Source organism: Phascolarctos cinereus, unplaced genomic scaffold, assembly GCF_003287225.1.
Source record: "Phascolarctos cinereus isolate Bilbo 61053 unplaced genomic scaffold, phaCin_HiC Scaffold_2;HRSCAF=192, whole genome shotgun sequence".
NCBI lineage: Eukaryota > Metazoa > Chordata > Mammalia > Diprotodontia > Phascolarctidae > Phascolarctos > Phascolarctos cinereus.
This window is the reverse complement of record NW_027555625.1, coordinates 181,533,937-181,547,856: the sequence shown is the minus strand read 5'-3', so window position 1 is coordinate 181,547,856 and position 13,920 is coordinate 181,533,937. Positions and strand designations below refer to the sequence as shown.

General features: G+C 34.5%; 1 protein-coding gene across 1 annotated transcript in view; it reads right to left on the bottom strand.

Annotated features, from left to right (window-relative positions):
• Positions 1-13,920, bottom strand: part of CSMD1 (CUB and Sushi multiple domains 1) — a 1,378,384-nt gene that overhangs the window by 111,943 nt on the left and 1,252,521 nt on the right. Inside the window, exon 49 of the mRNA XM_078149151.1 lies at positions 9,630-9,803. Within this exon, the coding sequence (XP_078005277.1) occupies positions 9,630-9,803 (174 nt within the window). The remainder of the gene's footprint in view (positions 1-9,629; positions 9,804-13,920) is intronic.

Below are 13,920 nucleotides of genomic sequence, written 5' to 3'. Positions count from 1 at the left end.
TATCTTATTAAAGATAACTGATTCATAGCACCACAGCCCACATTTAATAAATATTTGTTGAATCAAATTAAATTTGTATGCATCTAATGCCTGGGTAACATATGTTGATTATGTTAGTCCCATGATTTACCTTTCATGATTCCCCAGGGAGCTCTATCTTACCTTCCTCTAACCCTTCCAGTGATCCTTGCCTCAACTGAACACTCAAGAATATTTTTTGTATTATGCATCTATAATATTTCTCTTTCTGATATTTAAATCTCTTCATAACCTATCTCCTTCCTACCTTTCTAGTTCTTTTACATTTGTCACCTCCACACTCAATGACTGACCTCTGCCTCAGTTTCCTCAGCTTCTTTCAAGACTCAGCTCAAATCCTACCCTGTGGAATGTGTCCTAATTGGTTTTCCAGGTGCTAATGCTTTGTGCTCTCAGATTACATGACACTGACTCTGCATATATCTTGTACATATCTATTTTTTTTTTTTTGCCATTAAAATATGAGGCCACTGGGGCAGCTAGGTGGTGCAGTGGATACAGTACCGGCCCTGAAGTCAGGAGGACATGAGTTCAATTCTGGCCTCAGACACATAATGATTACTAACTATGTGACCTTGGGCAAGTCACTTAACCCCATTGCCTAACCAAAAAGAAAAAAAAAAAGAAAAAAAGAAAGAAAATATGAGACCATTGAGAAGAGTAACTTTTTACCTTTCTCCGTATCCACAGTGTTTTGCATAAGGCTTGGCCCCCAGGAAATGCTCAATAAAAAGTTTTTTGATTGATTTATCATATTCTCATTTATGTTGTTTCTTTCACATAGAAATCTTTAAATCAATGTTCAATGTATGGGTAAATGAATAAATAAATACATACTTAAATAATCTGAGCCTTAAAATTAGAGGGCATTTCTCCCTTGGAGATAAAAACTTTCTCTTTATAGAAAAAACATTGATATCAACAAAACATCAGATCTATATACTATGATGATGTTGTAGTCATAAAACATGAGTTATGTGCATGTTATTGGTTATCCCTGCGATACTAAAGAGATACAGGATTTGGTCCATCGCTATGCATGTAGCAAAAATGACACAGCATATAAGTGAATTTGATATCACAAAGTGATCACTGAATCAGTCAAACAACAAATATTAAGTGCCTACTATATTTGAGGTTCTATACTATGCCCTAGAGGTACAAACGAAAAGAATGAAAAAAAAATCCCTACTCACCTGGAACTTATAGTCTTATGGGAAAGACAAGTATAAACAGTGTCCCAACAGTCTTTGTGTGGTTTTTGGCCATTAAGTTATTCAAACTTAAAATTACACTAAGACTATTAGGGTCCTGTATATAAATATAATATAAACTTAATATACACACTATAATAATAAATGTAATATAATATAATATAAATATAATAATAAATACATAAATAAATACATGGATAAATAGTTAAATTAAAGGGTATTGAGGAAGGAAGACATTAGCAATTGGGGAAGAGGGATCAAGATAGACTTCACATAAAAGACAGCTCCTATGCCATGTCTTAAAGAAAGAAGACTCTGAGGTGGAGGTAAAGAGGAAGTACATTCCAGAGATGTAGGATGGCCAGTGAAAAAGAACAGAAAAGTGAGGTGGGAAAAGGAAATAGGAAATCACTAGATTCAACTAAGTATGGGAATCACATGGTCATATCTTAGATTAATGTAAATTACGTTAGCAGCAATGTGTAGGATGGATTGGAGTAGTGAAAGTCTTCAAAAAAGGGGACTATTAGGAAGATGCTATGATAATCTAGACAAGAAGTGAAAAGGCCCTGAATCAGTAGTAGCTGTGTAAATAGAGAGAAGGGGGTTAGTTAAAAAGGCAGAAAGATCAAGATTTGGTAAATGATTACTTAAGTGACATTTTTGTTGTTGTTTAGTTGTTTTCCAGCTCTAAGTGACTCTTCCTAACCCTTTTTGGGGTTTTCTTGGCAAAGATATTAGAGGAGATTGCTATTTCATTCTCCAGCTCATTTTATACATGAAGAAACTAGGGCAAATAAGGTTATATGACTTGTCCAGGGTCACACAGTTGGTAAGTGTCTGAGTCAAAATTTTAACTCAGGTCTTCCATACTCCAGGCCTGGCACTCTATCCACTATGCCATCTAGCTACCCCAAGTGAAATGAGGGAGGGTGAAAAGTCAAAGATAATGCCAAGGTTATGAGCCTGGGAGAACAGAATAACAGTAGAGCCTTGGGCAGAAAAAAAAAAAGTTGGTCATCTAGTTCAAAGGGCTAATTTTTCAGATGAGAAATTGAATCCCAGATAGGTGAAGTGATTTGCCCAGTTTCACACAGGTAAAAGAATAGAGATAAGTCTAAGCTACTTCATACCAATATTTTATTATATTTCTTTCTTGGAGGTGTCAAGCTGCCTGGTTTAAGTCACATTTTCACTATATCCACTTTGCATTCAGAATATTTGTTTATGTGTCTCAATAGAATGGTATTTTTTTTAAAAATCTATATAGCAAATATTTGGTTTCTTTTTTGCTGTATAATTTTCAGTATTTATCACTGGGAATAAAATGATAGAAGCTGTAAACATGTTGTGCTAGCAGGGAAATCAGAAATGGAGTGTTTGTTTTTGAGCAATAACACCGTCCTCAGGCCAAGACAGGGTCATGTGAGGCTTTGAAATTCCACAGACAATTTAAAAATTCTACCTGCATGCTAATAACTGGAAACAAAATTCCAGATGCCTTAGCCTCATGTTTGCACAAAGCAAATCACTAAAATAATTGCTGGTTTAAACACAAATGATTATATCTACTCCCACATACCTTTACCTGTAGTATATGTATTAAATTGATGGAATGTGTACTTTTTTTTTTCCTTTAATGATAAAGTTAAGATTATTTCAGGGGAAGAGCAATGTTTAAAAGCTTGATTTCTTTCACAATGCCATAATAGAATTTTGCTACCTTCTGGTAGTAATCAACACCCACAGGGGGTGATGTTAGCTGCCAAATGTGTGACAACAAAAGTCAAATGATTCCATCTTTTAAGCAAGGTTCATAACTATATTCTCCCTTCCACCAAAGGAATAAAAAAATATGATAGCACAGAAAGAGTTTGAGAGGCTTTATGGAATAATGCAAATAACCCCTAGAGGAGGAACCAAGAAAAATGAGTTCTAATCTCAGCAATACCACTAAGAGCCTTTGGACAGTCACTTCTAAATATGGGCATGCATAAATTTTATATATTAATGGAGCATGAGGGGGTATTTGGTCTGGTGGGGTTTGGATGGAAACTGCCATCGTGGGAAGTTTCTCACATCCTTGCCATGAATCTTTTGAGAACAAACAAATAGGGATAGAATGGCCAGAGTTTGAGCCAATGGACCTTCAGTATGAAAGCATCAATAGAATATAGGGTCAGTAAACCAATAAAGAAGGAACCCTGAACTTGGAGTCAAAAAACATGGATTTGAATCCTAGCTCAGGCTCTTATTAGTGTGGGACCTTGGGCACGTTACTTCATATGTGTCCATGTGTGTCTTCATAGATGCATAGAAAATGAGGTCATTTATTTTGAAATATGTTGTTGTATAGAGCTAGTAACATTTTACTGAATGATATTTTCATATCATTTGAAGTTTGCAATGACATCATCTAATGTATGCACCCTGTTCTGGCCAGGCATAATTCAGGACAATCTCCTGGTAGTTTACATGTAATATCTGGGGAAAAGGAGATATTCACAAGTCACTCAACAGTTAGCAAAAGTAGATGTATTTAGCCATAGCAGAAGGATATTCAAAAAGGGCATGCACTGAGGACAGTTGATTCAACTGAGCAAAGCTCCTTTGTATGTGTCACCTATTGTTTTCTATCAGCCAAGCTTTAAAGAGTTACAGGAACTCTGGAAAACATGACTGTTTTGTATTCAGGTGACCAGAAAGCTGTGGAAGTACCTTGAGCTTTTAGTTTTCTAAGCCAATCAAGGAAGATTTTAGTACTTTTTAAAGTAAAAATCAACCTAATTTGCCTGGGGGAATGAGTTAGGCCCACATCCCTATAATCTTCAGTGACAGTGGTTATCATAAGCAGCAAAGCATATTCTGTAGGGCAAAACAAGTACCCCACACTTCAAGATTATGCAAATATAGGACCTGTGCTGATTGAAGCTGCTGCTTCCTGCTTTTAACCACATTCAAACAAAAGTTAAAATTCTGTTATCATATTTAGCATTGCCAATAAAATCTAAAAGAGGCAGTTGTGGTGGAGTGGAAAGATTTGACCAATTTTCCTTATACTGAATCTAAATCTGAATCTCTATAAATTACAATGTCTATTAATTACTATAACCTGGTCTTCTGGGGTCATACCAGGAATAATCCCTCTTCCATATGATATGACTTGAAAGTATGTCCTCTCCTTAAGTCTTCTATTCTCCAAGCTAAACATCCCTAGTTCTGATATTCTTGTGGCATGATTGTGTGTTCCACCATCCCAGTTACTTTCCTTTGAATATATTCAGGTAATCAATATGCATGCCAAAAGATGAGGTCCAGAGCTGAAGACAAGGTTCCAATATGGTCTAATTGTGGTGGAGTACAAGAGAACTGTAAACCTTCCTTGCTCTGGATAGTGCTTGAATTATTTTTCCTGCTTGGCATGGCATAATGTTGATTCAAAGTGAACCAATAATTCAACAAATCCTAGGATCTTTTTTAAATGAATTATTATCTAGAAACATTTTTCCCTATTTTTCACATGTGATGGTGGTTTTTGAACTTAATGTTTTGAACTAAATATAAATTTATTTCCATTAGGCTGATCACTGTAATGGCCAGCTATAATTCTAGAAGACCAAATGTTTTGGCCTTCTTTTTTCCCCCATTTAGTTGGGGTGCTACAAGTGAGAGAAAATAGGTGCTTTTGGTTGAAAAATTAAATTAAATTTTAGAACAAATATTCCTATTAGATTGTTTCTAATTACATATAGTTCAATTTTCTAGACTGTTGATATCTTTTTTGGATCCTAATTCTGTCATCCAGTGTGTTAGTTATCTTTTCCAGTTTTGCATATTCTGCAAAATACAGTCAAATAACTGATAAATAGTACAGGACCAAAGACAATCCCAAAATGTTTCACTAGAGACATCCCTCCAAATCAACAATGACCCTTTAGATTCCTCCATTCAAAAAGTTCCAGATTCACATAATTTTAGTATCATCTAGCCTATATCTTTTCATTCACAAAGGCAATATGAAATATTTTGTCAGACACTTTGGTAAAATCTAGGTATCATATGGTAATGCATAGCCCTGTACAAAAAGGACTGTCTGCCTTATTTTATACTAAATTATGCATGTGTCTTATCACTTTGTCTAGATTTTAAAGTCCTAGAGAACAGGGACACTGTTTTTATTAATATTTACCTCCCTGATGGTCAAAGACATTTATTAAGCACTTACAGTGAGCTAGGGACTGTGTTATAAATAGATAAATAGATTATTTAGATAAAATGATAGATAGATAGAATGGGAATACAAAGAAAAGGGGGAAAAAAGGTAGCCTTTGCTCTCAAAAAGTTTGTAGTCTAATATAGGAGAAAATATGCAATTATGTACATACATGTTACGTACAGGGTAACTGGAAACAGGGGCAGCTAGGTGGCACAGTGGATACAGTACTGGGCTGAGAATCAGAAAGACTCATCTTCCTGACCTCAAAACTGGCCTCAGACACTTACTACCTGGATGACCCTGGGAAGGTCACTTAACCCCATTTGTCTCAGTTCCTCATTTGTAAAATGAGCTGGAAAAGGAAATGGCAAACCACTCCAGTTTCTTTGCTAAGAAAACCCCAAATGAGGTCACAAAGAGTTGAACATGACTGAAATGACTGAACAACAACAAAAACTAGAAATAACAGAGGGATAGCTCTAGAATTAAGGGGCATCAAGAAAGGTTTCCTGTAATAACTTTGATTACACTAAACTGAAAAGTTTTTGCACAAATTCACTCCTTTTATAATCATAATTTAGAAATATGCTGTGTGCAGAACACTATACTTTGTACCAGGGGAGCTATAATTTAAGATAAGAGTAAATCATTCACATTGTGCTTTCAGGTTTACAAAAAGATTAGAAGGAAAGTAGAAAATTGGGAAAGAATTTTTACAACCAGTATCTCTGATAAGGGCCTCATTTCTTTTTTTCTTTTCTTTTTTTTTTTTTTGCTTTTAGGCAATTGGGTTTAAGTGACTTGCCCAGGGTCACACAGTTAGTAAGTGTCAAGTGTTTGGTCTGAGGCCGGATTTGAACTCAGGTCCTCCTGACTTCAGGGCCAGTGCTCTATCCACTGCGCCACCTAGCTGCACCAAAGGGCCTCATTTCTAAAACATAGAGAATTAAGTCAAATTTATAAGAATACAAGTCATTCTCCAATTGATAAATGGTCAAATGATATGAACAGGTAGTTCTCAGATGAAGAAATTAAAGCCATCTATAGTCATATGAAAAAAATGATCTAAATCACTACTTAGATTAGTGAATTAGTGATTAGAGAAAAGCAAAAAAAAAAAAACAACTCTGAGGTACCACATCACACCTATCAGATTGGCCAACATGACAAAACAGGAAAATGATAAATGTTGGAGAAGATGTGGGAAAATTGGAACACAAATTCATTTTCAGTGGAGTTGTGAAATGATCCAGCCATTTTGGAGAGCAATTTGGAACTATGTCCAAAGGGCTATAAAAATATGCATACGCTTTGACCCAGCAATAGCACTTCCAGGGCTGTATCCCAAAGAGATCATAAAAATGGTAAAAGGACCCACATGTACAAAAATATTTATAGCAACTCTTTTTGTGGTGGCAAAGAATTGGAAATTGAGAGGATGCCCATCAATTGGGGAATGGCTGGACAAGTTGTGGTATATGAATATAATGGAATACTATTGTGCTATAAGAAATGATGAACAGGCTGATTTCAGAAAAACCTGGAAAGACTTGTATGGACTGCTGCTGAGTGAAGTGAGCAGAACCAGGAGAATGTTGTATACAATAACAGCCATGTTGTGTGATGACTAATATTGATAGACTTACCTCTTCTCAGCAATACAAGGATCTAAGTCATTTCCAAAGATTTCATGATGGAAAATGCTATCCACATCCAAAGAAAGAACTATGGAGTTTGAATGCAGATGGAAGCATACTATTTGCTATTTTTTTCTTCTGTTGTGTTTTGTTTCTTCTCTCTGGTGGTTCTTCCTATTGGTTCTAATTCTTACTTACAATATCACTAATGTGAAAATATGTTTAATAGGAATGTATATTTATAGCCTATATCAGATTCGTGCTATCTTGGGGAGGGAGGGGGGAGTGAAGGGGAGAAAAATTTAAAACTAAAAAGCTTATGGAAGTGATTGTTGCTAAATCAAAATTAATTTAAAAAAAGAAAGGTTTCCTGTAGAATATGGGATTAAGTGGGGCTTGAAGAAAGCCAGAGAAGCCACAAGGTGGAGATGAGAAGGGAGAGAATCCCAGGCATAGGAGACAGTCAGTGAAAATGCCAAAAGCTGAGAGATAAACTGTCTTGTGAGGAACAGCAAGGAGGCCCCTATCACCGTGCTTTAAGTATAGCAGTAACTTAAAAAAATATCTGTTGAATAAATAAATAAATGACATCTTGGCCCATTTAGTAATGTAGAAAGATCCATATGTAGACATGGTGGAAAAATCACTGTAGTTCTCTGGTGTAATTTTTTTTAATGATGATATCAACTCCGCATTTCTAAGTAGTTCATTCACTCCTTTTATAATCATAATTTAGAAATATGCTGTGTGCAGAACACTCTACTTTGTACCAGGGGAGCTATAATTTAAGATAAGAGTAAATCATTCACATCGTGCTTTTGGGTTTACAAAAAGTATTCCCTGCAATAGCCTTATGAAGTAGGTACTATATGTACCAAATTACATTCCCATTTTATAGATAAAAAAACAACTGAGGTTCATGGAGAATAAGTAATTTGCCTATTCTTATACAGCTAATAAGGAATAGAATGGAAGTGAAATCTAGGAGTTCTAACTCCCAGTCAAGCACTACAGTCACCTCTCCATGCTGACTCTCTAGAGTATTAGAAATAGTATCCCAGTGTAACAGGAAGATAGGACACTAGCAGTGATAAATACAACATGTCATGATAAAGTCTCTAAAGATATTCATAACAGTGTGCTATATGAAGTTTCTGGGAGTACTCTGGCTGTCATAACTTTATTTTACATTGAACATAAGGTTGCAAGGGTCATGTAGAATCAAATATCCTTTTGCCACAAGAAGGCCTCATCTTTGTTTCTCATTTTCCTTATCTTTTATTAGTATTAAAGTTTTCTTTAGATCACTAAGAATGAGAAACATTTGACATGCATACAAAAAAAAACCTCTGAATTTTATATAAGAAGAACAGAAAAATATCATCTTGGAACAAAATTATTCAGAACTATTCCACTTGCCATTTCTGACATGGCAATGTCTTAGTGATATGATATTTACAAAGGGATTCATTATCCAATGGGTCATTGCAAACGCAATTTCAGCTCAAATACTATCAAAATAAAGTCTAATAAAAAAGAAAACATATTTTTGAGGGAAAATGTACCACATGTATCAATGGCATCTTGAAGACTACAGATTAAAGAGATAATGGAAAAGAGCTAATATTACTGCCAAATGTTGAAATAGTATAAATAGTACAAATATCAAAAGTGAGATCTAGGCTTCCATCACAGGGAATCCATATTTTAACTGTAGAACAGTCATTTCAAGCTGTGTACTCTTTTGCATAGTGGGAAACAACAATAACATCCTCTGAATTTGGAGTCAGAGGATCAGAGATCAAATATTGGTTCTGTCACTTCTTAACTCATATTAGCTGATAAAGTCATACATGATTTCTATTAATGGAGTAGCACAGAAACCTAAAGGACATTTATTACAGAATCTCAGAATAGGAAGATTCTTTAGTCCAACTAACACCTGGACCTAACATTAAAAGACTTAGGTTCAATGCCGAATTGACTACTTGGTAGCTATGTGAGTTTGGCCAAATTACTTGCCACTCTGGGACAATTTCTACCTCTGCAAATTTAAGTGAGTAGAGAAAAAAATTAATTTCCCATTCAACTCTAAATATCTTTATTTCTATTGTTTCAATTTGATGAACTAATTTTCCATTTATTTTACATATTAAAAATAGAGAGAAGATGGGAGAATGATAGGCAAACAGGAAAATAAATCAAATGAAGATATATATTACTATCATAATGTCATAATTAAATTTCTAGTATATTGCCTTAACGTTGGAAAAAAACAGTCCTTTAAATCACTTAGAAAACAATATGACCTTGATTTATTGCTCAAATAAAATTTATTTAGAAGCTCAAAGGTGAAGTCATATTATGAACTGGAGCATAAGAAATGTAGAAAGCATCTAGGTGTAATGTGAGGAGTGATTTTTAAAATGAGAATGTTAATGATTAATGTTTACAATTTGGTCATGATCTGTTTTTAAATGTAATTTGAAGAGCAGAAAAACAGAAATCCTTGAATTGACTTACCTAGACATCGAGTTTCTGTACCACTCCAAAGTCCATTTGCTAAGCATTCTCTGACATGTGAGCCAACAAGAGTGTATCCTGTGTTGCAAGTAAATATAGCTGTTGCTCCATATATGGTTAATGTTCCAATCTTATTACCATTTGGTGGAAAAGATAGACCTCCACATGAGATAACTGAAGGAAGAAAAAAAATACCCTATATGGATATACAGTCATCTTCATAATATTCCAATACTTAAATTAATTAAACTTTCTAATTTATTTTTGATTCAAAACGAAAGATAATGAATGTCATATTTAGTCAGATAAGTGGTCTATCCAGTCTAAGATTCTGAATAAAACAACAGCAATAAAGAATACTTTGTAGGAGAACAGGGCTATTTTTTTTTTGTTATAAACTGATATATGACTACACCAAACTGTAAGGAATATATTGCCTTATATTTCTGGATTCATTCAATAACCATTGTAATTCTCTACCTGCTAATGCCTCCGTGCTACTCCCAAAAATAAGTGTGTGTGTGTGTATTGGAGGGAAAAAATTATATTTATGTATATAGATAGATAGATAGAGGGCAGGGGGTGAGTTGAAGATGAAGGGGGATATCTGGAGAATAAAATTTAGGAGTGAGAGAGAATTATACTGGGAGAAGAAGAAAGGGAGAGGTTGAATGGGGTAAATTATCTCACATAAAACAGATAATTCAAGGCTTTTACAGAGGAGAAGAAATGGGGGAAGGTTAGAGGGAATGAGTGAATCTTATTCTCATCAGATTTGACTTAAGGAGAGAATAATATACACGCTCAATTAGGTATGGAAATCTATTTTACCCTACAGGAAAATGGGGATGGGGTGAGGGGGAAGGGTACAAGAAAGCAGGAGGATGATAGAGGGGAGGGCACATTGGGGGAGGGGGTAATCAGAAGCAAACACTTCTGAGAAGGGACAAGGTCAAAAGAGAGAAAAGAATAAATGGGGGGCAGGATAGGATTAAGGGAAATATACTTAGTTTTTCACAACATGACTACTACGGAAGTGTTTTGTATGACTACACATGTATAACCTGTATTGAGTTGCTTGCCTTCTCAATGAGGGTGGGTGGGGAGGGAGGAAGGGAGAAAATTTGGAACCCAAAGTTTTAAAAACAAAAGTTAAAAAAAATTGTTTTCACATGCAACTAAGAAATAATATATACAGGAAACGGGGTGTAGAAATCTATCCTGCCCTACAAGAAAATTGAAGGGGAAGGGAAAAAGAGAAGGAGGGGAGAGATAGAAGGGAGGGCAGGTTAGGGGAAGGGGTATTCAGAATGCATGCTCTCTTGGGTTGGGGGGAGAGACAAGAGGGGGGAGAATATTTGGAACTCAAAATCTTGTGGAAGTGAATGTTGAAAACTAAAAATAAATAAATTAATTAAAAAATATTTAGACCATCAGTTTCAACTATCTGCTCAAATAAATGTAAGACACACATGACCTAATTAATAAACAAACAAAAAATACAAAAAAAATTATAATCAAAGAAAATCACATTTCTTCCTCAGCTGTAGGCAGGGGTTGGGTTAGTGGAGGTGAATTCTTAGCTACACAAGAATTAGAGATTATTTTAAATTATCAAAAAGGTAAGTTTTATTACCTGTAATCTAAAGATATTTATATGAACAGAATTAATGCACTCCTCCCTTGATCTGCAATTTGGGAACAGATAGTGTGCAAAAAAGCTACCAGTTAGTATCTGTCCCTATATCAGTGCCCTTGTGTGGGTTTGGGGGTGCCCAGTATAAGCTTGAGACACTTTCTTGCCCAGGTATACTACCTTTCTCTCGGTACTATGACACTCCCTATGGTATCATGTTTCTGGCCACCTTCAGTGTCTGCAGACCACTCTCTCTGTGTCTCTCTATGCTGAGCTTGACCATTAAGGGGATTCACTGTGTCTTTTTTCAACATTTCCCCATCAGTGCTTATATTGGTTTATAGCTTTCTTTGCCTTATAATTTCCCAGTGTACATATTAGAAAGATATTTGTCTCATAAAAAGGAGTTTGATTGCGGGCTTTCTTTCTCAATTATTTGAGAATAATTTGTATAATATGTTTGTTGTTCAGTTGCTTTCAGTCATGTCCAACTCTTTGTGACCCAATTTGGGGTTTTCTAGGCAAAGATACTAGAGTGGTTTGACATTTCCTTTTCTAGCTTATTTGTTACAAATGAAGAACTGAGGAAAATAGCATTGAATGACTTGCCCAGGGTCACACAGCTAGTTAATGTCTGAGGCCAGAATTGAAGTCACAGAGATGAGTCTTCTTGACTTCAAGCCTGGCACTCTATCCATTGTGCCACCTAGCTGCCCCTTATATAATATAGGCTTTTAAATTTTTAAAAGGTTGACAACATTCTTATATAAATCCATGTAGACCAGGTCACTCTCCCCTGCTACCTCTTGTAATTCCTTTATAGGCAATTCAGTTTCCTTTTCTGATATGATATTATATATTATCTTTATTTCTTGCTTAGTTCATTTAAGTATTTTACACTTTTTTAGCCAATCTTTAGAATTCTCAGGTTCATTATAATATGGTAATGTATATTATGTTGTAATACATTTATTTCTTCTGAGTTTGTTGTAAATTCACCTTGTATATCTTTATTTGATAATTTTATTCTTTTCCCACTTCTTTTTAACCAGTTTGGATAAATATGTATCAATTTTATTAATATATTTTACTCTATCAGTGTTTCCCCTTTTGTATACACACACATATTCCTTTACTTTCAGAATTCTCTTTTTTATTTATTGTAGGTTTGTTGATTTGTTGGCTTTTAAATGTTAAAATTGAATATTCAGTTAATCTTTTTTCTACTTTATTTATATATACATGCATATGTTCCTAACATTATATATGTACATATATAGAGATATATTCCTTTCAACTGCTTTAGCTACATCCCAGACATTTTATTTTGTCTTATCACAATTATTAACTGTTTCAAAGATATGTTTCTTGATTCTTTTGCAATTTAGTATGTCATTATCAAATTTCCATTTAGGTCTGTGTCTTTTTTCTCTCTCTCCTAAATTGAATGCTATTGTAATTGTATTACTGAGTTGAAAATATTGCCATTTTCTCTCTTTTTTTATTTACTTAATTTTTTTTCTCTCATACAGGTTCCATTTTTAAGTGATGATAATATTGTGGTAGAAAAGGGGGCAGAAGGTACTAAGAGTTACAAAGGTGTTAGACAATTTATGAGCATTAACTTAACAATGGATATTCTAAATATAATATTCTTGTCTTATGACCAGCAAATAGAGATAGTACTAAAAGAACTGAATAGTATCAATCTTGATATTCTCATTAGAAACAAAATCAAAAGAAAGAAAAAAGCTGCAGCTAAGAGTAAAGATCACTCCCACATCCTCCTTAGAGAGGTAAATAAATGATTGGGATGAGTTTTATTATATAAATCAAAGCATGAAGAAATGTCATTTCATAGGACATTTGGCTCATGATAAGCATTTGCAAAAAGACCACTAAGAAAAATTTGCAACTTGTGCACCAAAATCTGTGGCAGCAGATGAAGAAGTGGAGAAGCTCTAAAGAGGGTTTAAAATGAAACTTCAAAATTAATCAAGATAAGACTTCAGTGCTGTGTAACTTCAAAACAAAGATGTAACTAGGTGATAGAACTGAGAAATGTTAGAAAATATCAATCACATTTTTTTTAAATGAGAGGTGAAAGACTTACAAAAGCCTAATATAGAGATATCGTGATTACATTTTTCAAGAATATAATCAGGGTGAAATGTAGATGAGCATCAAATAATGTCATCTACATTAAAAAAATGATTATATCTTAACATAAAGGACATGATGAGTCAATGAATCAGCTGCCTTTGTGAAATCAGAGCAGTGACTTGTTAGACAATCAAAATTAGACCAAGGTAAAAGGAAGAAGGACGATGAGAAAAAAAAATTATGACATGATTAGAACAATTCCATCCTAGGTTAGTGAGACAAATTAGTGATGCAAAGTTACATATGGATGGATGGAAGGACACAGAAGGCAATTATTTAATGTAGAAGTTAACCTGATATAAATTAATTGTCACAAAGAGGCCTAAAGATTCTAAAATTTGTCTTTGTAAATATTTGACTTACTCATCAGATAGGGAGATTTGGGATATGGCAGCCAACAATAACAACAGTTTAAAATGCAAACTCATTTATAAAACATTGCAGAGAAGGATGCAATACCTCACCAAAGAGAAATAAGCAGAGGGCAAAACC